This window comes from Astatotilapia calliptera, chromosome 15 (assembly GCF_964374335.1).
Source record: "Astatotilapia calliptera chromosome 15, fAstCal68.1, whole genome shotgun sequence".
NCBI lineage: Eukaryota > Metazoa > Chordata > Actinopteri > Cichliformes > Cichlidae > Astatotilapia > Astatotilapia calliptera.
In genome coordinates this window covers 37,288,826-37,301,773 of record NC_137436.1, presented here as the reverse complement: position 1 = coordinate 37,301,773, position 12,948 = coordinate 37,288,826, and the positions used below count along the sequence as shown (strand labels likewise).

The 12,948-nt window shown below is 40.5% G+C and overlaps 1 protein-coding gene across 5 annotated transcripts in view; it reads left to right on the top strand.

The window, feature by feature from the left end:
• The window catches only part of armc9 (armadillo repeat containing 9), a 28,601-nt gene extending 19,667 nt beyond the window's left edge, over nucleotides 1-8,934 (top strand). For 3 of the 5 annotated variants that reach the window (XM_026142258.2, XM_026142260.2, XM_026142257.2), the window contains 3 exons: nucleotides 662-767; nucleotides 3,631-3,818; nucleotides 7,740-8,934. In XM_026142258.2, coding sequence (XP_025998043.1) covers nucleotides 662-767; nucleotides 3,631-3,818; nucleotides 7,740-7,762 — 317 coding nt within the window. In that variant the 3' untranslated portion in view covers nucleotides 7,763-8,934. The remainder of the gene's footprint in view (nucleotides 1-661; nucleotides 768-3,630; nucleotides 3,819-7,739) is intronic. The other 2 variants (XM_026142259.2, XM_026142261.2) reach the window with 2 other exon arrangements.
• Nucleotides 8,935-12,948: the final 4,014 nt, after the last annotated feature.

Below are 12,948 nucleotides of genomic sequence, written 5' to 3'. Positions count from 1 at the left end.
GCTGTAAATCAGATGTTTGCGCTCAGATTACTCACACTTAGTAGAAGCTCTGTGCATTTTTGTGGAAAAATCTTTAATTTCCCTTCTACCTGCTGCTTTTTATTTGGTGTGTTAGATGTATTTGATGTGGTGCCCAGTGTCCACAAGCAACAAAAGATAGTTCCAGAGAATGAAGTTCCTGCAACTTCCTCACAAACCATAAGGGATAAAGACTTAGCAGAATAGAATAGGATAGAATAGAATAGAATAGAATAGCCTTTTATTGTCACTGTACATGTACAGTGAAACTGTGGGTGCTTGAAATACAAATATAAATAGTACGACAGCAGGAATGAATAGTAGACAAGAGGAGTATATACAAAACAGGAGGGAGGCACACATTAGAGGACAGATTGCAAAGTGCTCAGTCTGAGTATGTGTGTGAGTGGCCGGAGTGATGAGAGTTACTCAGACCATGGCTCAGATCGGTGGGTGGGCACCAGAAGGCTAATGACCTTAGTTTGATGGTATCAAGTGTGCTTGTGTGTTTGATAGTGTTCAGCTGTCCATCTACTTTTTTTTTAGTTTTTTAAAGTTATGACCTTTGTTTCCATTTGAAGGTCTGACATTTTGGTTGATTCTAAAATTGGTCTTTTGACACTCTTAATTTATTCCCACTCAGACTCAGAGTGTGGGCAGTTGTCCCAGGAGTCAGAATTGGACAGGCAGTATGAAGGTAGAGCCAGAAAAGGATGTTCCCAGGAGGACCACAACGGACACTCTGCCAGGTATACTGACACACAAATGTAAACTGAGCGCGCTCATGTTCATATTTTATGTATAACATGGCTGTTTGTGTTGAATTTTACTGCAGTTCTTTGAATAAAAAGGCAACAGTTTAACGACAGTCAAAGTTAATCAGGTTGAGGTTTTTGATCAGAGTTTGAATGTAAACAGTCACAGAGAGTCTATAAAAACTGTTTAGACTCATTTTTTTTCTAGTGCAATCATACATGGAAATACAGTATGAAAGGCAAAAACAGACCATCTTTCTTCTTCAACTGAGAGTGAACTCTCCTTTTTGTAATCGCTCTAAGCAGACTTCAGGAATAGTTGTCCAAGCATCCGAAAGGACATTTCAAAGCTCTTCTCGGGATAATCCCAGACTGCTTCATTAATGTTGAGTTTCGATCTCTGAGGAGGCCAATCCATGACTTAATATTCATTTCTGTTATGTGTTTTTTCTATCCAGATGTGCTTTTAACATTTTGGCAGTGTTTTTATTATTATTGTCATGCTAAAAAATGAAGCTGTTGCTAATCGGATGCTTTCTAGATGGTAAAATCTGACTGTGCTTTTCTGAGTTCATAATTCCATCTGTTTTAATAAGATCATCCAACACAGCTGGATGAACCCCAAACCATGGCGCAGCCAAGCAGAAGATGTTCACTGTTGTTCCTTTCTTCTGACCTCCTCTGCACATATCGATGGAAATATGAACAGTTTCACTTTGGATTTTCACTCTATCAGATTTGTTTACACTGATTTTTCCCAAAAAGCTGTTAGCTCTCTGCAGATGATGTTTGTGCTGCTAAAATCCTATTTTTAATATTTTACTTTTTATTCTCTTTGATTGATCGATTGAAAATGACAGAAAGAGCAGCCAATAAAATAACAGATAACAAGATGATTAAAAAAAAAAAAAAACATTTAAACTTTTGCAGTTTCAACATAACAAAAAAAAATCACTCAAAAAGCAAACATTTGGGCACTTCACACTCTCTGTATTTATAGAGAAATATATACTATATATGTACTAAATATATACAAACTAAATTTACATTTAAAAAAAAGTTATTGAGCCAACAATAACATGTTAAAATATTCTTGGCTTAATTTTTCCTGAGAACTAGAACCAGACCTGATCTGATGCTGTTAAGGAATGAGCACAAAAAACAACCACCACATAACTGCAGAGATTCCTGTAAGTGTGTGTGTGTGTGTGTGTGTGTGTGTGTGTGTGTGTGTGTGTGTGTGTGTGTGTGTGTGTGTAAAGATTTGGCAAGAATGTTGCTGAACACCGATAGGTGACTCAGCACTGCCAAGCTGGTCTGTGAGACTGTGACATGCGTTTAAACGAGCAGTGCCCACAAAGAGACCCATTCAATCGAACCTCCCCTGCTTCTCTTCTCCTTTAAATCCCAGAGGAACTTGACTCCTGAAACCCACCCACAATAATGAGTCCCAGGAAACTGCTTCAGTAGTCCCTCGCCTCCCCCACACCTCACCCCCCAGGAACGTAAAACACCTCTACAATACAGCCTGGTTGAGTCTGACTTCGGTAGCCTCGTTTCACCCCAGTTTGGAAAGCAAGACTTTTATAGTGAGATGAAATGGCCATTCATATTGAGCTGAAGAGAATCTTAGCAACACGGTGGTTTGGCAAATGCCAAAAGAGCAGATGTGTGTGTTTGCAATTGTTTTTAGACTAATGAACTGATTCCCTAAGACAGAGTAACACCTGCTGGAGAGTCAGGCTGTCTTCCACTCACACTTTGTCAGAAATCGGGACTCAGATTCGAGACTTGTTAAAAAGAATTTTAGGGACTGATGAAAAGTTATGTAAAATGTGTACCCATTTCATTTTGCTTCTGAACAGAGCTCAACATGCAAGGATAGCACCTCCACCCATTTTTACGGGAATACAATACACTGTAACTGTCATGATTAGGCACAAGAAACTCAAAACACTGGGTCACCGACCCAGGACCGTGACAGTAACGCTTAGTTATACCAGATTTTATCAGAGATATTGGAGCCAATGTGACTACCCTGAACAGAAACCAGAATGAAATCGATCCATTTGATAAGTGTGAGCTTGCTCAACAGGATGTAGGTCGCTTAGCTCTTTCCTGATAAGAACATTAGAGGAGGTTGTGACTGGACGCTGAAGACATTTATTCACTCGTGACCCTGTTTCTCAGACACCATAAAGAAGGTGCACAAAGAAAATTAGGTATAAAAAAAAAAGAAAATGTCTAATTTGAATGGAAGGAAGGCATTTTAAATATGTTCTAATGTTATATTAGTGTTTAACACTGATTGTCTAAAAATGACTAAACGATTGTCTTGTCTGTTGTCCAAATAGACCTAAAAATTAATAATTGCTCCTCAATTATTAAAAACTTTTCTTATTTTTATGGAAACCACCGTGACCCTACGTGTGTTTAGGCTTTAGAGAAAGGGAAAACAGGAAAGTTAACACTAATGAGGATTTACTGATGCATGTCCAGTCAGAACGTGCCCTGTTGTAATATTCATACATATAAAGTATGACAGAGAAAAACTCTGTCATGCCATGTGTGACTTTATTGCTGTGCCTATCTCCCATTTTCCTTGCAAAATATACAGAAATGAGGGGTTGCAAGACTTTTGCACAGTCTTACAGATCACGTTCCTAACTTAACTGTTAAATATTCCCATCCTACCAGTTTCAGGGTTTTTTTTCTGTTTTATCCTTCTTTGTATGATTATCATGGTATTTATAGTGACTCATTTAATTGGCAGATTGTTGTTAATGCTTTCTTTCTTTCTTTTTTTTTACCAAAAACAGATTATATTCTTTTTTGTTTTTGTTTTTGTCCCTGTCAGCAGAAATGATTATATCCCTGCAATTGCAAGTAAGCCCAAGATTCCCCGTTCACCTGACACAGCAACCAACCAGAACAGTGCTCACCGGGGTAGAGGCCTGGCCCTGGCTCCCCAGTTCTCACAGTCTGAGCCGCAGCAGAGCAGCCGGCCTGTCTCTGCCAGCTCCACAGGAGGAGGCGGGAATGGAAGTAAGCGTATGCTAAGAGCGGGAAATCAACACCAGTCTGGCAGATTTTGGCCCCATCTGGTTACTTCATCTACTCTGCCAACCACTCTAGATGGTGGCCAGCACTGATTTGAATGTTCAGTGACTCTCAGAAAAGAGTTGCTGTAGATGCAGTTTAAGCAATAGTATATTGCATTTTTAAAACCGATGCAGATATGTGGCGATTAAAAAATCTGGTATATCAGCCCAGATTTTTTTTTCTTGCAAACACAGGAATCATAACCATATTTCCCTAACATTTATTATCTGTACTTATTTTCCACCCTTAGTAAGATAAGCTGACAAAAAGAATCGGTCAGTTTTTGTTAGCCAATCTGCAGTCCTAACCCTGCAGTGCAATCTGAAACAAATTCCCAACATCAATACTTACAGCATGGTTGAATGGTGTTCCTGTCTTCTCTTTATTACTAAAATGTTTACTTATCGGCTGTTATAAATATCAATACCAGTATACTTGCAGATGGCTGATATCGACCAGTATATCAGCACAACACTACTTATTTGAGTCTTATTGAGCATGCATTTTCAGTTTATGATGGAAAACAGTACTTGGAGATGTGCAAAGCAGCCGGAATTTGTATCTGTATTTGTATTTGTTGAGGAGGGAAAAGTATTTGTATTTTTATTCGAGTAAAATTCAAAATAAGCGTAAAAATCCATTTTTTTTGCGTTACACTTCTAACAAACGTTATAGTGTAAGTATTCTTTAATTATATACATTATAATAATTATGGATATGCAATATTAGTTGATGTTTTACCATAAATCCAGCAATAAACATGTCACAAGGAACGTCATTGAAAAGAAAATAACATAAGAGCCATTGGCTGTTATGTTATTTATGTTATTGCCAGATGGCTCAGCAGCAGCAATACTCTTTTATTCGGTTCCGCAAATCCATGTGGGGAGTTTCAGCTACGTTAATAAGTGACAACTACACAAGGATTGTTTTAACCTTTTAACGATCTTCACAAAAGTTATATACTGCCTCTGGAACTCAGTTAAGGTACAAAAAAAATCCATCCATCCATCCATCTTCTTCTGCTTTATCGGGGCTGGGTCGCGGGGGCAGCAGCCTAAGCAGAGAAGCCCAGACCTCCCTCTCCCCAGTCACCTCCTCCAGCTTAGCCGGAGGAACACCAAGGTGTTCCCAGGCCAGCCGAGAGATATAATCTCTCCAGCGTGTCCTGGGTCTGCCCTGGGACATGCCCGGAACACCTCACCCAGGAGGCGCCCAGGAGGCATCCTTGTCAGATGCCCGAACCACCTCGGCTGGCTCCCTTCAATGTGGAGCAGCAGCGGCTCTACTCTGAGCCCCTCCCGGATGGCTGAACTTCTCACCATCTATCTCTAAGGGAGAGGCCAGCCACCCTTCGGAGGAAGCTCATTTCTGCCGCTTGTATCTGCGATCTCGTTCTTTCGGTCACTACCCACAGCTCGTGGCCATAGGTGAGGGTAGGGACGTAGATCGACTGGTAAATTGAGAGCTTCGCTTTTACACTCGGCTCCCTCTTCACCACAACGGACCGGTGCAGCGTCCGCATCACTGCGGCTGCAGCACCAATCCGTCTGTCGATCTCCGGCTCCCTTCTCCCATCACTCGCGAACAAGAACCCGAGATACTTGAACTCCTCCACTTGGAGCAGGAACTCATCCCCGACCCGGAGTGGGCACTCCACCCTTTTCCGGCTGAGAACCATGGCCTCAGATTTGGAGGTGCAAAAAAATCGATTCAACAAAATCCTGATGCAGTTCACTGTTTTTTGGCTCAGCAGAGCCGTCTCTGTTGCTGTGTGGAGCAGCCTGTGTCACTCACCTCTTCGACACGTCACTCACTCATCCGGTCATGTTCTGCGGTCTCATAAGGAAACTCAGCTTTTTGATTTAAAGTTTTTCCTTGTTTCCGAATACAAATATTTTTTAAAGTATTTGTTCGAAATAATTATTCGTAAAAAACACGTTATTTGTGCCTTATATAAATGATGAAAGCATTAACCGGTGACTGTCATGGAGTTGTAGCACCCCACACAACCAAACATGTAGAGCATTGTGAATTATTTACTGCTTGATTAAATCTCTGCCACACAATCACCAAATATTTGTGTAACATCAGTTTTACATTTCATATATCAACACAACCATGCATGTCAGGAAACTCCTGGGTGTGTGGGTGTTCCCAGGCCTGAAAATCCAGTTTTTCATGCCGTACTTACTTACCAAGACAACAGCAACACAATGGCTAAAGGAAATTAACTGTAAAAATGTTGCACTGGTTCCCAGTAACTTTTGCTTCAGTTCCACTAAGGATATTCACTTGCCACTCTTTCATTTCTTACCAGTCTCTGCCAGAAGTCTCTATATAATAAAATATGCCCCTTTTTTAAGACTTTCCTTATAAATCTGCATTAATGTTTTTCCCGTTATGGCCAGCGACACAAAGTAGTCTGAATCATAAGTCGGCTTATCATGCAGAACGTAACAATGGCTATAAACAAAAAACACAGTAAGCACTTATTGGGAAAATGAAAATTGGGAAAATCTAATTGAGTTAGCTTTTATTGGAGGCACTGCACTGTCAGGCCTGATATTGGGTCCATTTTTATTTGCTGTCAACTTCATGTCTTACACACAGAACTGGAGTCAGCGCAGAGATGATCTGGTGCTCTTAGTTGGCCGATAACATCTCTCCATGCTCTCATGCATCCTAATTGCATTTCATGAGCGATTACCTCCGGCTCTTCCGATGGGTGCCCTTACCACGAAGTTTGTAATGGCACCTATTAGCTACTCAAAGCCACCGCATCCTTCTGTGAGTGTGTTGTACTTCTGAGGTCTGGCGAATATCAGATGTTTGTCACTTAATCACATCTCATCTTGAAGGGCAATAAGCAAACAGACATGCTATATAAAATAACCTGTATTGTATAGTAAGCTTTTTGGCATGTTTCAAGCTATTGTCGGGGGGGGTGGTTCAGTGATCTGTGTAATAACAAGCACACATTTGAGCAAGATTCCCCTCAGGCTAATGGCTTTTTTGTTTGTTTTGTTTTTTCTAGCATACATATCTGCTGTGACTGAGTGAAAGGCTCCCTTGGGTAAAGAAAAGATGTTTGTGTGGCTTAACAGGCCACCCACTTAGCAAGTAGAGACAAGGATAGGAGTTTCTGCTGAGCCATAATGTTAAGAGCAGAGTTCTTACAATTTTATGATTTCTAATAAGTTTTTATTTTTGCTTAGTTTGGGATTTTTATTTTTAATTCACTTTAGTTTCAGTTGGTTTCCAGAGCCGGTTTGTCCATTTCAGTTCAGTTTTTATTGGTTTTAGTCTTTTTAATTACTGTTGTATGACCGGCAGGTGTCAGAGGAAATATTTAGAGCAATCACAGTAGATAATACAATAAAAACCTTGAACGTTTTGAAAGCAGTTGACTCACAGTCTTTGAGTCTCAGTAAGTGTGTCCATCAAAGCCTCATCAGGCAAGTTGTAACAAAATGATATTAAACTAACAACTAAAACGTCCACTGTGTCCCTTTCATTTTGGTTAACTCAAATAAAGTGTTTATTTTTAGTTAACCATAATAACTTCGGTTACGTGTTTGGAAAATGTCCTAGCCAATTGAGAACCAGAGAAGCTGAAGAAGCAGCACTGTCCTTTTTATTTTTTAAATAGGTCTGGATTAAATCTTTCATTTAAATATGCTATTTCTTACACAGTGACAGGAGCTTAACAACTACGTTTTGTATACATTGGTGACAAAGCAGCTTAATTTTGTTCTCATTTTATTGATGAATTAAGTCTGATTGTCCTCCGCTTTCTCTCCCTCTTACCCCCTTTCATCAACCTATCAACCTTTCTTCCTTCCCCTCTCCCTCTGTCTTCAGGCAGGCAATCAAAGAGGAGGTGAGGAGGGAGCTGTCACCACGAGGTAGCACTATCTTCCCAGGAGCATCGGGCTTCCTGTAACATCATCCAACCAGGTTACGATCAGGGTCAAACAGAGACGGTCGAGGCTTAGTGGCAAGAGGAGGAGCAGGACTGGGTGGAACAATGTCTATGATTGTGGTTCTGCATTTAGGGTTTTTTTTTCTCTCTTTTCGCCCTTCGGCTTCAGCGCAGACTACTTCTGTAACCTGATATGACGTTAGACAATAAACACAACCCACAGTCATGCGACTCTGGGCACCTGACAGTCTCTGTTGGCCCTGAGTTTCTGCAGTTTCTACTCAAGGTGATACAAAATGTGTGCGACACCCTCCAACTACGGCAGAATTTATTTGTAACAAGATTCAGGTGTTTTAACTCCGAAGTCTAGTATCGCTCTGAGTTGGGGCAGAATATGATAACGCTCCTCTCTCTTGCTCTCACTCAATCCTACTTGCTTACTTGGCATGTTCATTACTTGAGTGGGGATTGCCCAAGATGCCTCTTTTTGTGGATAACTTTCATCATTTCGGACATGAGCTCAAGATTTTAGATCAAACACAGCCAGGGCTGTGAGAGGGAGGAGGATTGGAGCTTAAAAATTACAGCAGAGACATTTTTATCTCTTAAACGCGATTGCAAAGAGCAGTACAAGAGCCGGTACTGAAAGTTCTCATCTCGAATTTGTAAATCAATAATCGTCGTGAATTTCACAATGTGCTGTATTGATTTTTAACTATGGTGGAAGATGTCTGTCCACATGAATAAATTATTATACGAGCTGTATTTCAAATGTAAAACATTGCCACAAATGCATAGCTCTTTGTGGCAGCTCCTGTTTCGCAGATGCGAAAAAAGATTGTACAAGAAAGAGCTAGAGCCCTAGTATGACTGTGCATGTTTTTAAATGATATCCAGAACTTTTTACTTTCAACACACAGGTAGCATGTACACTATAATTGAGGGGGGAAAAAACAACTTGAATTTGTGTTAATGTCGTAAATTCAGCTTTAGTTGCTTGTCTATTTGCACCGTTTGCAGGTGTGGTTATGTGTATTTATGGTGAGACATTTCTGTTGCAGTGCATTTTTACTGTTAATATTCTTTCAAGCAGTTATAAATAAATGTGTGACGAGTCAGCAGTTTGCAAAATCACTCCAGTGCTTCTTTTACTTGCCATTTTTTTTCTCCATTGCTTTAAATTCAGTTCAGTTTATTTAAACAGCATCAGCTCACAGCAGCAGTCACCTCAATGTGCTTTATAGTGTAAGGTAAAGATGCTACAGTAATAGAGAGAAACCCCAACAATGAGACAGACCCCCTATGAGCAAGCACTTGGTGACAGTGGGAAGGAAAAACTCCCTTTTAACAGGAAGAAACCTCCAGAGATCTACCATTACTGGTTGAGGGTTAAGGGGAGGCATATGGGGAAATTGCTTCCCATCGGGCTGCTGTTATTGGCAGTCATTTATATCAAACATGTGACTGTAAGAGCTCTTGTGAGTCATTCCTGCCAGACAGTGTTCTGTTGCCTCCTGAGCTGCTGTCCTCTCCAAACCCTATTTTTAAGCCTTGTATCCGTGCCCGTACTTAAGTGAAGTATTGACTGATGGCGTTATTGTTGTCATACACTGTTGTGACGACAGCACAGGGAAGAAGTATGGGAAAACAGTACAATGGGATGGGTCCTTGCCCTCTAGGGAACATGTCATTCCTGCCCCTGAGCTACACAACTTACTAGAGTACATGACAAATAACACAGAATGAAGTCCACTTTTGTCAAGATATTGGCAGGACTTTATTTAATAACACAGATGGTCAGTCCACCTCTGGAATATAAAGGCTGTTGAAAGATAGATTTGGATGGGAATTCCTTACACCCCTTCCATGCTGTCTCCTGAGAGTTGACCGATTCAGCTGCGAATGCTGCCAGCGAGGGGGAGCACAATGCAAGGAAATGGACCGCACATGACAGACTGACGCACTGTCGCTGCCAGGTGTAACCCCGAAAGCTTCACTCCTGCTGGAACCGACCAGCTGCAATTGCAACAGAGTGGAAGCTGCTGCTCCTTATCATAACAAAAGCATGGATTAAAAAAAAAAGGGGGGGACTAACAGCTAAGGTTGTTCACAACAGGTTCAGTCATAATAATGAATAGTGTACTTTAAAAAAAAACATATATATATATAGACAAAGTTGTTTTTTTTTAAATTTGTGCTCAAAAAGTCCCACTTCTGCTTCTAAACGGCCCTATATGTCATCAGGATCACCGGCACCCTCTTTAGTTGTGTTTATCAGCAGGGAGCCATGTGCACTGCTGATAAAGGAGTGACGCCAGCCAAGAAGGGACTGCATCCCAGTGTCTCCCCCACCTCCTGCTTCCTCCTGTCCCATTCCTTTGAACTACGATGACCTGGATGACTGAGAACCTTCACAGACCATTCCTTTGAACACATGCGTGAAGTCGAGCCCCGCAGCTGCTCTGCTAAAGACATGAAGCTCTCTGTTCTTGTTGTATTCGATTTATTTGACACAGGATTGGAAGAGATGAGATATTAACAGAAACATTCATACCAAACATTGTAATGTCCAAAGGACAAAGTGTGAATCAAACAGACTAAAAAATGAATTCCTCCTTTTTGTGACATGTTTAACCTTTGGGAAATTCCTGTGAAACCAGTTAAACTTTTGTTATTGTGTATACACAGGATCAAATCCCTGCTGCAGGTTTTCAAGGACGCTTTAAATCTCACTCTCTGATATCTGCAGTCACCCAGAAAGACCTGTCTATTGGTGACTTTAGCATTTCTGGATTTGTGCATGAGGGTCTATTTTTTAAGATTGCAAACAGTATTTGACACACAAAAAAATTTCACCTTCTTAACCTTTCGACAAATCTTTTTCAATGGTTTACTCATTTACCCATTTACAAACACCAATGCCAGATAAGAGGCAGCTCGAGGTGCTGGCCTACCATTGAGAGGGTCTTGAGTTTACGGAGTGTCTTTATCAAGAAGGAGGTAGGCACGGGATTAGTGACTCATACCAGCTGAAAACTACCACTGAGTGTTTTTTCACAGTTTGGCTAGAGTAATAAACCCATCACGCTAAGATTACAGCGAGGCAGAGTCGAGGTGGGGTAAAGCTATAGGCTCAGCTCAATCTTTCACCTTGAAAACAGCAGTTTAAAAGAAATCACGCCAAGTATATAATTAATATCATTCAGTCAGCTTTCTCTTTGGTATGCTTCCGGAGGTCTAAATGAGTCATGTATTTTAACCAAAACAGGAAGTGCATCAGCACTAATATGGTATTAGTGGAAACTTTTGTCAGCAAAATCAGCAAAGCATGGAAAAAACCGTAGAGTGAGACGAATCTGACCTTATTTTAGTGTTTACTGAGCCTAATGAAGTCTGGTTGGCTAAAGGGGAGCCCGGTGTTTACTTGTAGCCATGGCTGAAAGTGGCATTTATAACATGGCTTGGTGACACCTCCTTTGTTCTATCCTTTCTTAGAGAGAAAGGTCCTCAAGTGATGACTTGAGTGCAAAAAAGAAGGAAAGAAAAGAAACAATCTCCTTAGGATACCTTTTTCTTGTCCAGCAGTAAATTCTTTCATGGTGACCGAGGAGCTTGGAGTTGTATTTAAGAGGAAGAAGACATATTTTCCTAAGCATGTTCACTGGTGTTAGTTAGTTGACAAAGTAACGACCAAAGTCCCTCAGGTGTTAAACTTCTTCCCCAAACCCTAAAAAGTACTGGCAGTTTTTTTTTTTCCTTTATTTTGTATTAAGAATATCCTTTTCTCATCCACTCAACTTCTCAGGCCTTTCAGCTCAACTCTCTAATTCCTCCATAAGCAGAATTAGACTGAAGTCATAAAGGAGTCGGCAAAGATTTTTGATACCGTCGTTGGTGGTTGTCGACGTGAGGGACAGATATGAAAAGGGATCGTGTTAGAGTTCTTTGATAACTTTCTGTGGATCCATAACTCTATGATGTGATCCACGATTGAAATAAAAAAATATATATATATATGCATTGCAGATTTGATTCTTCTATTTTCATTCTTCAGCTGACAGTCCTTATGTTGTCAGCGAAGTGGCCAGGGGAAAAGATCAGGTACTGTGATGTCCATATCCAACTCACTCGTCTGCAGAACTGCTACAGACTAAATCCACATAAGATAGGGGGGGGGGGGGCTGAAAAAAAAATCAAAACGGAAAAAAAAACAGCCAGCAGGCAACAGGATGCACATGGCCCCGAGAAGGATGACTGGTTGGATTCAGGAAATGGGGAGAAAAGCAGAGGAAGGAGAGGTTTTGGATCGCAGCTGTGCTCGTATTAAAAAATTCCTGTTTTGAAGCGCAGACAGACATTTTGTTGTTCTTTCTCCAGAAAACGAGGAGGCGGAAACACACGGTTTGCCACAGCGAGGGTTAAGAGCAGCTTTGGTTAAGGCAGCTCTGCAAGCAAGAGTTTCAGCCACTATTTAATTTAATTTAATTTAATCTATTGATTAAACATTTATTTTTTTTTTTTTTTAGAAAGAGGGGCAATACATATTAATGAACATTTTAACAAATGTAAATATGCCAGATTATAGCCTTGGGCTAATTTCCATCTGCAGACCCTCTGGCAGGTTGATGTTAAACACAAGTTAGTAAAAACATACAGAGACACTATTTACAGGTCACGTGACAAGGACAAAAACAGTGATCACATTATACTAGAACAAACAATGACAAAGAGAGTGGACACAGAGGACAGTATAGATAACAATAACGGAAACACATCAATTATATTGCACAAACCCCAGTATCGTACATGCCCTCACCATCGTGATATTGCGTTCACCCATTGTAATGATTGATTTGGGATTTTTCCCTTTGTTTCAGAGTAAGTAAAATTTGTGACTCACATTAAAGTTATGCTTTTATCCAAAAAACAAACCTTCCTTGAGAATGGATCAAAGGCATCCCTTGTATGCGATGTCAAAAGAAAAAGGAATTCTTTGTCATACAATGGCTGTCAATGGCCACAGACCTGATTAAAAAAAACTGTGTAGTTTGCTCTGCATTGCCTCATTGACCCCAGCACCTCCTCTGACATCAGTGGACAACCATAAAGCAATATTACAATACTTTAGCAAATCATTGTTGCTCTGTT